This window comes from Convolutriloba macropyga, chromosome 14 (assembly GCF_964194025.1).
Source record: "Convolutriloba macropyga chromosome 14, txConMacr16.3, whole genome shotgun sequence".
Taxonomy (NCBI): Eukaryota; Metazoa; Xenacoelomorpha; order Acoela; family Convolutidae; genus Convolutriloba; species Convolutriloba macropyga.
Window position 1 is genome coordinate 40,526,320 of NC_134481.1, and position 15,603 is coordinate 40,541,922.

Genomic DNA, 15,603 nt, shown 5'->3' on the forward strand with positions numbered 1-15,603 from the left:
GTGCTTAAGCTGCCGAGTCAAAAGAGCCAGAAGAATATTTTATAGGGCTTATTTTATTTACCACTAGATACCGCAGCTGTCTAGACGATGTCTTAGAACCAGAAGAAGCAAATGAACAACTAACGACACTAACCTATATGGTGCAGGATGGAAGTTGGCACATCACATCTCCAAAACTCAGAAACTTGCAAAAACTTTCCAGTCAAGCTTGATCTTAATGATGTTGGTCACGAATTACCTTCGACAGAACAGACGCAGGAAAATAGCCACGGCGAAACTTGATTAGTTTGTTGATTTTTAAACACAATTCTGTCTCAAAAAATTTTGTGCGAGAGGAACGAACGCTATCTGTAGCTAACCAAGGAGACGATTAAATTTAAATCTTAACTAACCGAGTTGCAGCTAAAGAGGATCAAGCAAGCTGGCCGACTCAGCTCAGCTAAGATCATTCTTCCATTTAAAGTGGCTGCTTTTACTGGGTCAAACGAGAATGGAGCAGCAGAAAATCAGACGAAACTTTGGTTTTATTTGATCTTAACGAGCTTAAAAGTGTTAGAAAAGCCAAAAAGAAAGGACCCGAATAGCTGATTTCAAAATTGGTAAAAACGATTCTAATGAAATGTTCGGTGAAGAAAAATGTGACTGCAATAAATGGTGCCCGACGACCTAGAGATCTGTGGTCTATAAGTGGTCGATTTATTAAACGAAGAAAAAAAATCAAGCTGAGAACATTCGGAACCCCCACAAATCGGTTCCAACTGATCTCAATTTTTGAATAGGCGGAAGACTCATACATCGATTTAAGTTCCATTCAAATCAATGGAAAACCTCTTACTATTCAAATGGTGGCCGGCCAAAAAATCCCGCAAACAATGGAAAAAGTCTAGGATTGATCTGCTGTACAGGGGCAAAGAGTAGATATATTGCTTCAACTATGATGACAACCTTGCTGTCAGTACCTCCAAGTTCTCTGAATAAATGCGAAGCTTCACCTGGCAAGGTCCTCGCCTAAATACAATTCGAAAAATCTCACAAAAACCGAAGGATGCACAGACCAGCTTTAGCGATACATAATTTCCTCGGACGAATTGGTCTTGAACTACTGTCAAGGCAAATAATTTAGAAGGGGGCCTAGGCTAGGGAACTTTTACAATGCAAAAACTCCTGACTAGGGAGAGCATCGAACCCGCATTCTTGTATAATAGTCTCGAACAATACCCAAAACGCTACAAGCGCTATGTACGGACATTGCTCACGATGGGTTTTATTTTCGAAACAGACTTAATTTCTGAATTCGCGCAATTCAAATCGCTCAAAAATCAAAAAGTCAAGCGTGAAAAAGTCACTCAAGAAGTGAAATCGAAAGAATCTAGAATAAAACTGTCAAGCAAACTTTGATGAAAAAAACGCGTTTACACATTGTTGGCGAGCAATTAAAAACAGTTCGCAATAGCACAAAGAAATGAGCAGACATGTCCAAATCAGCTTTCAAAAGCTTTGTTGACAAAGGTATTATTTCATTAGCCGATAACTAAAGCGTTGTCATTTCTGGATATATATTGTACTACTAGTTGTTTACCTAACTTCTCTTCTTGATATTACTGTCGCTTTTATTTTTTTAAGAGAAGACAAGTGTTTAAAATGAGCTGATTGAAGATTGATGTAATGATTTGAACTTTTAAAAATGTACGAATTTCAGTGGTAAACTGCTTTCAATTGTCATTTGCTGCTTACATATTGAATTCAATCAGATCAGAAGCCGATTGGTCTAAAAATCGCGAGAAAAGCCCGGATTTTATAAAATTTCATGTGAAAGAAATGCAATAGAAATTTTAGTGTTCGTCTTCAACTGACTCTAGCGAGAACTTCACCTTTGTCAGGTCAATGTCCTGCAACTGTGGATGTGACATGAGCAGCTCAGGGGTCATAATCACTCTCTGAGCAGGTAATACAGCCATGCTCGGAATGGCTGCAAAGTTGTCACTGTTCTCGTACACAAAGTCCAGCTCCGTCTCTTTAGCTCCAACTGAAACAATGATGTTCTTTCTTTTCTCAAAATTCCCACAAAACGCTAGCTTAGTTATGGACGCAAATATTCATATTAAAGGTACAAAAATATTGTATGCTTACATCAAGTACTATTCCTTAATTTACTCTCTAAGTTGAGTGTTTGTTGTTTTTCAACGTATATCAATAGACAATATTAACTGAAATCGAAATAATTTGCTTATATTGAAACTTTTTCATTTTCCTAATTTGCCTTTACATTATTTGAAAGTGAGAGGCAAGTGTGAGAGCTAGAACAGTGAGTTAATACCGTAGACATTGAGTAAAATAAATGTCGATTCCTGCTCAAACATTGTAAACAAAGCAACTGCTCTCAACTGAAGGAAGAATTAATTCGCAAATTGTTATGCATATAGATTTTGATATTATTGTTGCTATCTTGATCAATCAATTTGATTCATTAAGATCAAGGATGACCACTTATTTTACCTGCAATGTTGTAGAGCACTACATCTCTGTGTGTTATAAGGTACTGTGTGGCTTCAGGCGGGTGTCGAGTGGGGTCGTTGAATGGCGGAAGGCCTTCTGTCGGCTGCAACAACACACATTACAACAGTCCAATTCACAATTACATTATCTGAAAAATATTTTTCATCAAAATCTATATTCTTATTATTAAAAAGTATAATACTGTATATTTTTAGATCTTGGTTAATCCTCCGTTTTTCAAATCAAATTAACAAAGCAAATTAAATCTACAATGTTTGAACAGCACTCCAAATCTAATCACTGAAAATTTGCTCTCGTTCTCCTTAGAAGCTCTGTCTCTACCTTTATCTTTATCTACTAATTTCTTTAGTTTTCTGAATCTCGTCATGCTGACTGTATTTTAACTAGAACCAAAATTAGTGGTTCACAGATGGCGGACCTCGAGTGGTGTTCTAACCGCTTTTCATTTTAATCAAATTGATAAGAAAAAAATATCATTATGACTGTGCAATTGTTATGACTATAACTCTGCAGATAAAGTTCAATTCACGCTTTTCATTATGAGAAGAAAGGAGAACAAGGCGGCTCGGTAATGTGCAATGGCACATAAGGTTCCGACCCCGCCCATCCACAATTTTGTGGATGGGCGACCAAATGAGGAACAGATAGAAAAACCCAAAAATTATTTTTTGCGAATCCCAAAAAAGCCCAAGTCTTTTTCAAAAAATTCCGTATGAACGATAAGATAACCTCCAAAACAAATAACTCAGTGGAGTAAAAATTGATGCATTAGATTGCTGTAATGTCAATATTAAGAGAGCGAGTCAAAACGAACAGCAAAATCAAACAACAACAACAACAAACATTAATTATATCAAAAAATTTATGTCCCTCTTAAAAACTAAATTTAATAACAAAGTCAACATACCGTCAGATAAACCTGAAACTAAACAAAAATAACTTAAAAATCACCACAAAACATATACGACCAGTCCATAGAAAGGTTGGGTAATAATTATACAAAAAAGAACAAAAACAGAAAAGTAAAAAAAATTAACTTTTTTTTTGAAACAATTAACTTCAAAGTAATAAATACCATTAGGAATAAATTAATATTACCACAAATTTGCGATTACCACTGCTTCTATAGAAGGGCATTAGGACCTGACCTTATTCATTTTTTAGAGCGGCTAAAAAGAACAACAAAGAACAAACAAAATTTAAATTGAAACTTGCCAGAAAACGCTGTCAAAACCGTCAAGCCAAATTTTGGCACTCAAAATATATTTGATTGCGCCTTCTTCAAACAGTTATAATGTAGTACGTGGCCATTCATTAGTAAGACTAGGTAACAAGTAGACAAAAAAGCGGAGTGCTAAAGTATGTAATACTTTTAATTTTTTTTTCGAAACAAAATTACATTCAATGTCATGAAAGGCATTAATTACAAAAAGAACTATTTAAATATCGTCGTTTTTTCATGAAAAAGAAACCCTCGAGACCTGTAATTATCCAGAATATTTCTTGCATCTACAAAAAGAACGTCAAATATGACAAAAATCAAATTAATTTAATTTTTTTTTGTGAAAAAGCGGTGTCGAAGCCAGTAGGGTCATAACAAAATCTTTAAAAAAAGATTTTTGGACACTAATCCCTTTTATTCCCTTGACACCCATAATGTCATATTTGACCTGTAATCAACTAACGAGATTAGGTAACAAAAAGAAACATAAAAAGAACAAAATTGCGAAGTTAAAAAATTATTTTTTAATTTTGGAAAACGATGGGTTTGAAAGTCATAAAAGCCATCAGCTATCTGCTAATATCAGAATATCGGTTTTTCTATTCTTCCATGAAAAGCCAATGAAAGCTATCACTAAACAGGAAATTTCATACGACCGAAACGACAAAGTATAAATGACAGTTAAGACAAAATTAAAAAATTCAATTGATTTCTTCAAGAAAGAGGCGTCGAGGCCATTAAAACGATGATTTATATCTTTCAAGATTTTAATATGTTCAATTGTGTTTTAATTTGAATGCTAATAAGGTGACATGAGAACTGTCAATAATGTGATAATGTGACAAAATTAGAAAACATGAAAAACTGGCAAATATCAAAACAAACAAAAATCTAAAATCTTGTAGTATCAAAGCCAGAAAACAATAATTTCAGGCTTAAAACTGCAACCGAGAATAAATGTTAACTCAGTAGAAAGAAGAAGCAGTCTTTTTTTGCTGACACTAAGCTGGAAGTTGAACAAATTAAGAAAAAAATAGAGGAAAAGTTAATTAAGCCATTATTTATTGAAAAGTCAATTATTTTTAAAAAAAACCACCATAAACTTTCAATTAAAAAACTAAATGAATTAGCCTGGAGCTGTTTCGCAAGCGAATTGGTTGGACCTATCACTCCTGAGCTTTGATTTGATATGTTCTGTTCTTTATTATTAAAAAAAAGTCTTTTTTTAAAAAAAAAAGACCGACTGATTACAACCCGATTTTTTTTTGGATTGTAACAGTCCAAGAATGGCCCAAAACTACCCCTGTTAATACTTATTGTCCGTTAAGAACAATTGATTTTTCAAATGTTGTAGATATAGATAATTTCTGAGTTGAAACTCAAAATAAATTTTGCATTTTTGATAATCAACGAGTAAAGTTAGCAAAAAACGGCAAAGTTTTAACTACAAGGCACTCTCTGCGGACTCTGAAGTAGAAATAGCCCCCCTCTGAGTCTACAAAGATTGTATGAGTGTTGTTTGGGGGTGTACTGTAGGCAAATTTAATCAAAGTGGACTAAAGTAGCTTATTTCGTGCTGTTGTTGATGAAAAAGGCTAAATTTTGAAATGTTTATCCAGATTTTTTGACCAAAAAATTAAATCAAAACAATCAAAAATGCTTGTTCGTCTTCAAAAATGAAATCAACGACACTATTCTTAAAAATTATAACAAATTTTAGCAAAATTGACGAAAATTTAGGCAAAAATTCCGGAAAATGTGAATAAAAACAACGTGAATTCACTCTTCTTTTCTCAGAAGTTTAAGCCTCGATAACTCCCTGTAGAAAACGAAAATTAAAAAAATCTTTTTAATTCCATATTCTACGCTGAACGAGCTTTCTAATGATACCAGTCTCAACTCTCTACGATGAATATATCGAGCGGCGAAAATTCACTGAACAAAAAAAAAAAAACCCAGTTGAGTATATAGTTCCTCCCCCCTCAAGAGGGTCGGAACAAAAATCTATTGGAAACGAATATTTTTTAAGCAAAGATTTCAAAAAAACTTCATAGCATATTGAATCAATGCTCTAATCAACTATTATAAGAAACGCAAAAAAAAATAAAGAAAAAAAAGAAACAACCGACAAATGTCGAGCGAATTGCTCTCGAACGACCGGCAAGCGGTTGGCTTCGTCAGTAGCTAGGCACGGTTTAGTGAGGCTATCTATAGCTTAATTAAAGGGGCATGAGTGAGCGCAGCGGGGGGGGGCACCGGGGGGCTGATGGGGTGGCAACAGTGGGGGGTGGGGTACAGCGGGGGGGGGGGTGTTGGAGGAGGGTGTGGGGGTCAACACCCTTCACACCATAAGTATAAGTCTCCAAAAGAGATTCTGTGAATCGCATACTTGAAGACCACTGAGTTGAAAGGCTCTAAGAGCACTTAATGACCGCTAGGCGCTACTTGTTTATCCCGTTTTTGAGGACGAAAAGTCAAATGCGTCAGACGAAAAATCAGTCAAGCGAAAAATCGCATAAAAAAAGACCGACAGGACTAATATAATTGCTACAAACTTCGTTTGAGAGCAATTAAAAAAGAGAACACTGAATTTCTATCTGGTTTTAATAATATAAAAGAAAATGTAAGAGGCAATGCAAAATTTTTTGACAAAACTGAATTTTTTCATTCAAAAATTAAATGCAAATTTACAAATAAAATTACTTTAATCACTAACAAAACAAAAATTTACAAAAAATTTAGTACCAATACTTTTTCTACCATTTCAAAAACTGCATTAACTTGTGAAAAAATCCCCCTGTCACCTTTGAGTTGATCGATTCTGAAGAACTGTATGCGGAATCGCTCCCTGATGACAACTTCCTCTTCGGTTCTTGGTCAACATTAGGTATGTTCGAGTTTCCCTGAATGAGAGATACTAAATTCTGAACTGTCTCCTGTTGGTCTGTGGTGCTGACCATTCCTTCTCCCGTTTCAATGTCACATATTCTATCCCAGTTATCACCAACTAAACAAGAGTTTCTATTAATTAAAAAGCAGTTGAAATGTTTACTGCTTTCCCCGCTTAAGAAAAGACACTTTTGTAAAGCTAACCGTTTAAATAAAACTTGAAACATAGCCGACTAGTGCTTCCGGCAAGCGAATAGCTTCTCAGAAGTAGCCAGCTTTGGCATATTGAAGCTAGCTTAAGCTTAAGAGGAGGGAGTAAAAAAGGGTGCATTTTTGTTAATTGGGGGGATCGGGCAGTTTGCAACCAAGTAGTAATAATTGAAAGACAAATCCATAAAATGGGTTCGTAAAGAGAAAACCGAGGTGCAAAACATTTTCGGACAATTAATATGAGAAAAAGTTAATTACATTCTTTATTAAATCAGTCACCAGCCAGTACTTGACGGAGAAGTAATAAACAAAGGAAAAATGAAGAGAAAAAAATCTGAAAAAATTAGTAAATTGTTAGTGAAGTAACCTGTTTAGCTTTGAAGACTCTTCCCAACCAATATTTGGCCTAAACTTTTTATTTAAACCTTTTTCAAAAAGTTCTGCTATATCTGTTACTCATCCAAAAAGCAGGAGGAAAAAATATCAAACGACTATTGGAAATGCCAAGAACAAAACACCTGAAAATTGTGAAATTTATTTTAGTGAAAGGTGCCATGTCTAGACTTGAAGTGTCACCTCATAGTAGGAGCACCCAAAGAAGAATTGACCGAGAAAAACTATAGCCAGACAGTAAAGATCAGAAGAAAGTCAAAAACCTTACAAAAGATACAAACATTGGAAAAGAGTTCGCTCGAATTTAGCCACAAAATTTTCCGAATTTTTAAAAACAATTGAAAAAAATCATCAATCATAATGAAAGAAACTGCTAGAATAAATGATTTCACTCACACAACTCCGCAAATGCTATAAAAAAATGGAGAACACAAATTTCTGGAAAAAGCTAAAACAAGAAAAAACGGTTAAAGTAGCTGAATATTGAATCTTAAAATGTAATATTTGTTTCAGATGGTCAAAAGTATTTAAAAACATACAACTAACCGTTTGATACGTATAAAAACCACGTTTGACTGAAAAAAAATGGAGTTAAAAATAAAAAAAACTTTTGAAAAGCGTTGTGAAAATATTTCTTGCTGTGTGAAAACTTTTTCACACCTATTTCAAAAACTATATGAACAAAAATCTATCTTTTCTCTCTGCTCTTCGATTCGTTCAGCTGCTTGACCTAACATTCTTTTTCACATGCGGCATTGTATTTTACATCCTGTGTTGAATAAACTCCAAAGAACTAGCCATTAAAAAGTACCTTAATTTATTATAGCAATTATAGCAAAAATGGCTCAAAACTGTTACACAGTTTATATTCAATCTAAATTTTTAAAAAATCAGATAACAGAGGTTCAAAAAATCAAAATAACTATCAAAACAAATGAAAAATTTGAAATCATTAAAACCTTAAAATTACAATTAAGGAACAAATTTTCATTGAATTTCAATGATTAAACATGAAATAATTTTTCAACAACAATATTAAACCACTGGCTGTTCAAAGAAAAATTTTTTCTACTAATTGAAACCAAAAACATGAGCAACGAAATATTGGACAAAAATTGCAAAAAACGGATTATATTGTGTAAAAATTCTAAAAACAAAAAGACCTGACGTCCAAAAAAGAATCGTTCAATGTACAAATTGCCAAACGAAAGCTGAAATACACATGGATTTTTCTGAAATAAGTCCCATCAAAGATCCAAAACGATGATACTAATGAACCCAGTCCAAAAAATAACTTTAAAAATTGAGAAATATGCCCATTTTACACTTGAAAAGAATTATTGGGCTCAGCAAAACTTTAAGACATCAATTTCAGAAAGCTACAAATTAATGCAGAATCGAACAAAAAAATAAAACTGCTTAAAAAAAGAAAAAGTTTTTTGATAATGTAAAACCTCAATTTTTAGTTCAGGGGGTCTGGTAGCTAGGTTTTCCGGGTGGGGGTAGCTGGGTGGGAGGGGTAGCAGAGGTGGGTGAATTGATGGAAGTAGTTGGGGGGACCAAGTTATGTGAGGGAGAGGTGAGGTGGGGAGTGAGAGATTGAAGGTGATTTGGGGCGGGCGGGAGAAAAAGGGAAATTGGGGGCAATTTTTTGCGGGGAGCCTGGGGGAGTTGAGGACGGAGGTGTCTGAACGCCGTCTGAACGAATAGTATTTCCGGTTAAAAAAACCTTAGGAAAACCTTAGGACCTTCGAGTCAGGCAAACTGATTCTCAATTGGGGCTAGCTTTGGATTATTAAAGTAGCTTAAGCTTAAGAAGATGGAGTAAAAAGGGTGCATAAAGAGTTGTTTTTGGGCGGATGGATTGAGGACGCAGTGAGGGGAGTCGCCGGACAAGTACACAGGGGTCGAAATCAAAAACTCAAAGACTCTAAGAATCGAGAATTAAGGCATATATGTTTGGCACTACTAAAATGCACACTATTGAGTTCAGAAGTCAATCTATTGAGTGTGGTAAGTCACGCAATTGACCTGAAAAAAAACAAAAACGCGCGACGCAGGGTAAGACGAAACAAAAATCTGTTAGACGAAGTAAATAAAATAGGAGAGCAATAATAGCCGCCTGAAATTGCAGACACGGCTGTTAACCAATATCATGTATGTATTGGTAGGATATATCAAATTAGAAAATCGACTTAACACGAAAAGACTTTCAAAAACGTTCTCGCTACTGTGCAAATTGAGCAAAAAGAATCCGTCGCAAAAGCACTATCTTCGGATCCACTTCGTCTCGTGGCGCGATGAAAATCACAACTCAAATTCACTATAAAACTCTTTAGAAAGAAACTAAACTGCAAAAAAACCCAGTAGAACACCAACGGCTCGAAGATCCGTGCAAAAATAACCATTAAAGCAACCTCCCCTAAACTTGAAACATCAAAAAATAAAACTGCTGAAAAAATTAAAAGTTTTTTTTAATTAAAAAATTCCTCAAATTTTAGTTCAGGGTCTGGTAGCTAGGTTTTTTGGGTGGGAGTAACTGGGTGGGAGGGGTAGTAGAGGTGGGAGAGTTGATCGAAGTAGTTGGGGGGACCAAGTGATGTGGGGGAGAGGTGAGGTGGGGAGGGAGATATTGAAGGCGATTAGGGGCGGGAGAAAAAAAGGGGGAATCTTTACCGTTTGTGCCCCCCAGTACGTTATGCGACCCACAGTTACAGAGCACGTGCCATTACATAGTAAATTACTATGTAAAAATATTGCACGTGCGTCTGGGGGGTGCAAATAATATGCGCCCACTAAGCTTGGGGGGGGCACAAACGGAAAATATCCAAAAGGAGATCGCCTAAAAGATAGCCGTTGAGAGGCTGACGGCGGCTTTTAATAAAATTGGAAACATAGCGAACTAGTGCTTTCGTCGGGCACATTGAATCTCAATTGTAGCTAGCTTTGGATTATTAAAGTAGCTTAAGCTCAAGAGGAAGGAGTAAAAAGGGTGCATAAAGAGTTTTTTTTTGTTTGGGGGGGGGGGGGGGGGGGGTGGATTGAGGACGCAGTGACGGGAGTCGCCGGACAAGGACACAGTGTTAAGGGATGGTGATGTCAGGCGAGGTGCGGGAGCGCGAAATTGGAGCGAGCATACAAGTGAGGAGGGAAGTTGGAGTCTAAACCGCGAAAAACTGCCCTTCACACTAATGTCATCTCAGCACATTGAGATAATTGTACTTAGAGATTAGCAACGCTCAGGACAATTGTTCCGCGACTTAATGCCTTCTGGGCGTTAGCTTCTTATCCTGTTTTTGAGAACAAGTCAAAAGCTTTGAACGAGAAATTTGTCCAAGCACAAATTGCATTAAAAAGATCACGACTATTATCACATTTAAAAACATATTTAAGAGCAATTCAATATCTTAGTAAGATTTTTAATTTGAAAAAGACTTTGTTATTCACGTAAAATATTTGCTTTTCTCTATAGAAATTGTGTAATACACAACCCATATCAAGACATAACAACATTAATCATAAAAAATCAAAGCTCAACTAGATACTGCTAAGGTAACCCCATGTACGCCAACAAAAACATAGCCGGCCTATTTCCGTAAAAAAGCCCCGATAGAGTCTTGTGGCTATGACCACTAGTCCTTTAATAGACCACTAGACTTTTTGGGTTAGATTTGGACTGTCATTTTTATGAGACACATTAGCTCTATAAGGAGAAAGCCCTAATAGGGCTTTTCAAAATTAATATTCGAAATCAAAAACTCAAAGACTCTAATAATCGAGAATAAGGGCATATATATTTGGCACTTCTTAGATGCACACTATTGAGTTCAGAAGTCAATTTATTGAGTGTGGTAAGTCACGCAATTGACCTAAAAATACAAAAACGCGGGAAGCAGGGTAAGACGAAACAAAAATCTGTTAGACGAAGTAAAAAAAAATAGGAGCGCAAAAATGGCCGCTTGGAATTGCTGACGCGGCTGCTAATCAATATGATGTATGTATTGGTAAGATGTATCAAACTAGAAAATCGACTTAACACGGAAAGACTTTCAAAAACGTTCTCGCTACTGTGCAAATTGAGTAAAGAGTCCGTCGCAAAAGCACTATCTTCGGATCCAATTCGTCTCGTGGCGCGATCAAAATCACCACTCCAATTGACTATAAAAATCTTTATAGAAACTAAAATGCAAAAAAGCCACTAGAATACCAAGCATCGAAGAGCCGAGCAAATATGGTCATTATAGCAACCTCCCCTAAATTTGAAATATCAAAAAATAAAACTGCTTAAATTAAGTTTTTTTCAGTAATACCTCAATTTTAAGTTCAGGGGGTCTGGTAGCTAGGTATGTCGGGTGGGGTAACTGGGTGGGAGGGGTAGTAGAGTAGTAGAGGTGGGGGAGTTGATGGAAGCAGTTGGGGGGACCAAGAGATGTTGGGGAGAGGTGAGGTGGGGAGGGAGAGATTAAAGGTGATTTGGGGCGGGACGAGAAAAAGGGAAATTAAGGGCGATTTTCTGGGGGGAGCCTGGAGGATTTGAGGACGGAGGTGTCTGAACGCCGTCTGAACGAATAGTACTTCCGGTTAAAAAACCTTAGGAAAACCAATACTCCTCTTCGAGTCGTAAAAAGGAAAATTGCCCAAAAAAGCCGTTGAGAGGCTGACGGCGGCTTTTAATAAAACTGGAAACATAGCAGACTAGTGCATTGGTCGGGCAAATTGATTCTCAATTGTAGCTAGCTTTGATTATCAAAGTAGCTTAAGCTTAAGAGGAGGTAGTAAAAAGGGTGCATACGTTTTTTTGGGGGGATGGATTGAGGACGCAGTGAGGGGAGTAGCCGGGCAAGGACACAGGGTCAAGGGAAGGTTATGTCAAGCGAGGTGCGGGAGCGCGAAATTGGAGCGAGCAGACAAGTGAGGAGGGGAGTTGGAGTCTAAACCGTGAAAAACTGCCCTTCACACTAATGTCATCTCAGCACATTGAGATAATTGTACTTAAGAGATTAGCAACGCTCAGGACAATTGCTCAGCAACTTAATCCCTTCTGGGCTTTAGCTTCTTATCCCGTTTTTGAGGTTTTTGAGGACAAGCCAAAAGCTTTGAACGAGAACTTTGTCCAAGCACAAATTGCATTAAAAAGATCACGACTATTATCATATTTAAAAACTTTGCATTAGAGCAATTTAATATCTTAGTAAGATTGCTGATTTGAAAAACTTTGTTATTCGCGTAAAATATTTGCGTTTCTTCATAGAAATTGTGCAATACACAACCCATATCAAGACATTTCAACATTTATCATTAAGGAAATCAAAGATCAACAAGATACTGCTAAGGTAATCCCATGTACGCCAACAAAAACATAACCGGCGTATTTCCGTAAAAGAGCAGCAATAGATGCTTGTGGTTATGACCACCAGTCCTTTAATAGACCACTAGACCTTTTGGGTTAGATTTGGACTGTCATTTTTATGAGACACAGAAGCTCTGTAAGGAGAAAGCCCTAATAGGGCTTTTCAAAATTAATATTCGAAATCAAAAACTCACAGACTCTAATAATCGAGAATTAGGGCATATATATTTGGCACTACTTAGATGCACACTATTGAGTTCAAAAGTCAATTTATTGAGTGTGGTAAGTCACGCAATTGACCTAAAAAAAAACAAAAACGCGGGACGCAGGGTAACACGAAACAAAAATCTGTTAGACGAAGTAAAAAATTAGGAGCGCAAAAATGGCCGCTTGGAATTGCTGACGCGGCTGCTAATCAATATCATGTATGTATTGGTAAGATTTATCCAACTAGAAAATCGACTTAACACGAAAAGACTTTCAAAAACGTTCTCGCTACTGTGCAAATTGAGTAAAGAGTCCGTCGCAAAAGCACTATCTTCGGATCCAATTCGTCTCGTGGCGCGATCAAAATCACCACTCCAATTGACTATAAAAATCTTTATAGAAACTAAAATGCAAAAAAGCCACTAGAACACCAAGCATCGAAGAGCCGAGCAAAAATGGTCATTATAGCAACCTCCCCTAAATTTGAAATATCAAAAAATAAAACTGCTTAAATTAAGTTTTTTTCAGTAATACCTCAATTTTAAGTTCAGGGGGTCTGGTAGCTAGGTATGTCGGGTGGGGTAACTGGGTGGGAGGGGTAGTAGAGTAGTAGAGGTGGGGGAGTTGATGGAAGCAGTTGGGGGGACCAAGAGATGTTGGGGAGAGGTGAGGTGGGGAGGGAGAGATTAAAGGCGATTTGGGGCGGGGCGAGAAAAGGGAAATTAAGGGCGATTTTCTGGTGGGAGCCTGGAGGATTTGAGGACGTAGGTGTCTGAACGCCGTCTGAACGAATAGTACTTCCGGTTAAAAAACCTTAGGAAAACCAATACTCCTCTTCGAGTCGTAAAAAGGAAAATCGCCCAAAAAAGCCGTTGAGAGGCTGACGGCGGCTTTCAATAAAACTGGTAACATAGCAGACTAGTGCATTGGTCGGGCAAATTGATTCTCAATTGTAGCTAGCTTTGATTATTAAAGTAGCTTGAGCTTGAGAGGAGGGAATAACCCCATGTACGCCAACAAAAACATAGCCGGCATATTTCCGTAAAACAGCAGCAATAGATGCTTGTGGTTATAACCACCAGTCCTTTAATTGACCAGTAGACTTTTTGGTTTAGATTTGGACTGTCATTTGTATGAGACACATAAGCTCTATAAGGAGAAAGCCCTAATAGGGCTTTTCAAAATTATTATTCAAAATCAAAAACTCAAAGACGTTCTCGCTAATGTGCAAATTGAGTAGCGCGTGGCACGATCAAAATAACCACTCCAATTGATTTTAAAACTCTTTAGGAACACACTAAAATCGGAATGTCAACGGCTCGAAGGGCCGTGCAAAAATAATCTATAAAGCTACCTCCACTAAATTTGAAACATCAAAATAAACTGCCTAAAAAAATAAGTTGTTTTATTAAGCAATACCTCAATTTTTAGTTCAGGGAGTCTGGTAGCTAGGTTTTTCGGTAGGGGGTAACTGGGTGGGAGGGGTAGTAGAGGTGGGGGAGTTGATGGAAGAAGTTGGGGGGGACCATGTGATGTGGGGGAGAGGTGAGGTGGGGAGGGAGAGATTGAAGGCGATTTGGGGCTGGGTGAGAAAGAGAGAGATTAGAGGCGATTTTTTAGGTGGGAGACTGGGGGAGTTGAGGGTAGAGGTGGGTAGGGGGTAATTTTGGGGGGAGAGATGGGAAGGTGAAGTGTCTGTTGTTTGGATAGAGGAGGGATATTTATAGAAAGAGAACTGCTCAAAATGACCTTTCGTCCTTGAAAACTACAACCAGCTCCTAATTACTATGTATTAGTATCTAAACTACTGTTAAAGTCCAGTGTTCGAAAAAAGAAGCCAATTGTAAAATAAAAATCAATGTTTAAAAACAAAGTCAAAAGGTCAAGACAAAATACCAAAATTCCTCATCGAGTCCTAATAAGACGACATCAATTATAGTCTATGCTATTACTTCGCTGATAGTTAAAAACAGCAAAGTAGAGACGGGCGAATTGTACTCAAACGGCTGGCGAGCGGTTGGCTTCCTTATTAGCTAGCTACGGTTTAGAGAGGGTAGCTTTAGTTTAATTGAAGGAGACTGCAGTGAGCACGACGTTGGGAGGCACGGGGTAGGGTCGAGAGCGCTGGGTTACAGGTGCTACTATGTGCAGGGGGTGGGGGTTGATGGCAGGGGCTGATGTTAGGTAAGTGGTGAAGTGAGGGCAGGGGCTGAAGTAAGTGTTTGAAAACGTTGAAAGGGGGATCAAACCCTAAGAATAAAAACCACCCTTAAAACCATAAATATTGTCTCAAAAACTTTCGGTGAATTGCATACTTAGGATCTAGTAAGATGAAAGGCTCTGAGAGAACTTAAAACACTCACATGCACATTTTAAAATGCCGAAAGTCTGCAGTGCCAGAAGTTTAAATGCCAGAAGTTGCTTCTTAGCCAGAATTTGAATTCCGTTGACTTTCGTCATTTTGAAGCGTGCGCGTTTCGTGTTTTAAGCATGGTTAAGAGACTCTGCAGAAGTCACTTCGAAATTCTGACATAATATCTCTAACCGCTTCACGGTTCTCGATAAACGCCAGAAGATCTCAGTGACTTAAGGCAGAGTCACTTAACCATTACTTAACGCCCTCCGAGCGTTAGGTACCCGCGTAACACCCGTTTTTGAAGACGAAAACTCAAGACCACAGGACTAATATAATTGCTACAAACTTCGTTTGAGAGCAATTAAACAAGAGAGGATAAAGCAGCGTTGACAATATGTTGCAATGAGCTCATCTGGTTCGCTTTTAATGACGGTGTCAATTGTGCTACGTGCACGGCCT

General features: G+C 37.4%; 1 protein-coding gene across 2 annotated transcripts in view; it reads right to left on the reverse strand.

Annotated features, from left to right (window-relative positions):
* LOC142353348 (peroxisomal multifunctional enzyme type 2-like) overlaps positions 1-15,603 on the reverse strand; it is a 46,943-nt gene that overhangs the window by 11,877 nt on the left and 19,463 nt on the right. For both annotated transcript variants that reach the window (XM_075405579.1, XM_075405580.1), the window contains 3 exons: positions 6,544-6,746; positions 2,497-2,599; positions 1,872-2,026 (listed from right to left, as the gene is read on the reverse strand). In XM_075405579.1, the coding sequence (XP_075261694.1) occupies positions 1,872-2,026; positions 2,497-2,599; positions 6,544-6,746 (461 nt within the window). The remainder of the gene's footprint in view (positions 1-1,871; positions 2,027-2,496; positions 2,600-6,543; positions 6,747-15,603) is intronic.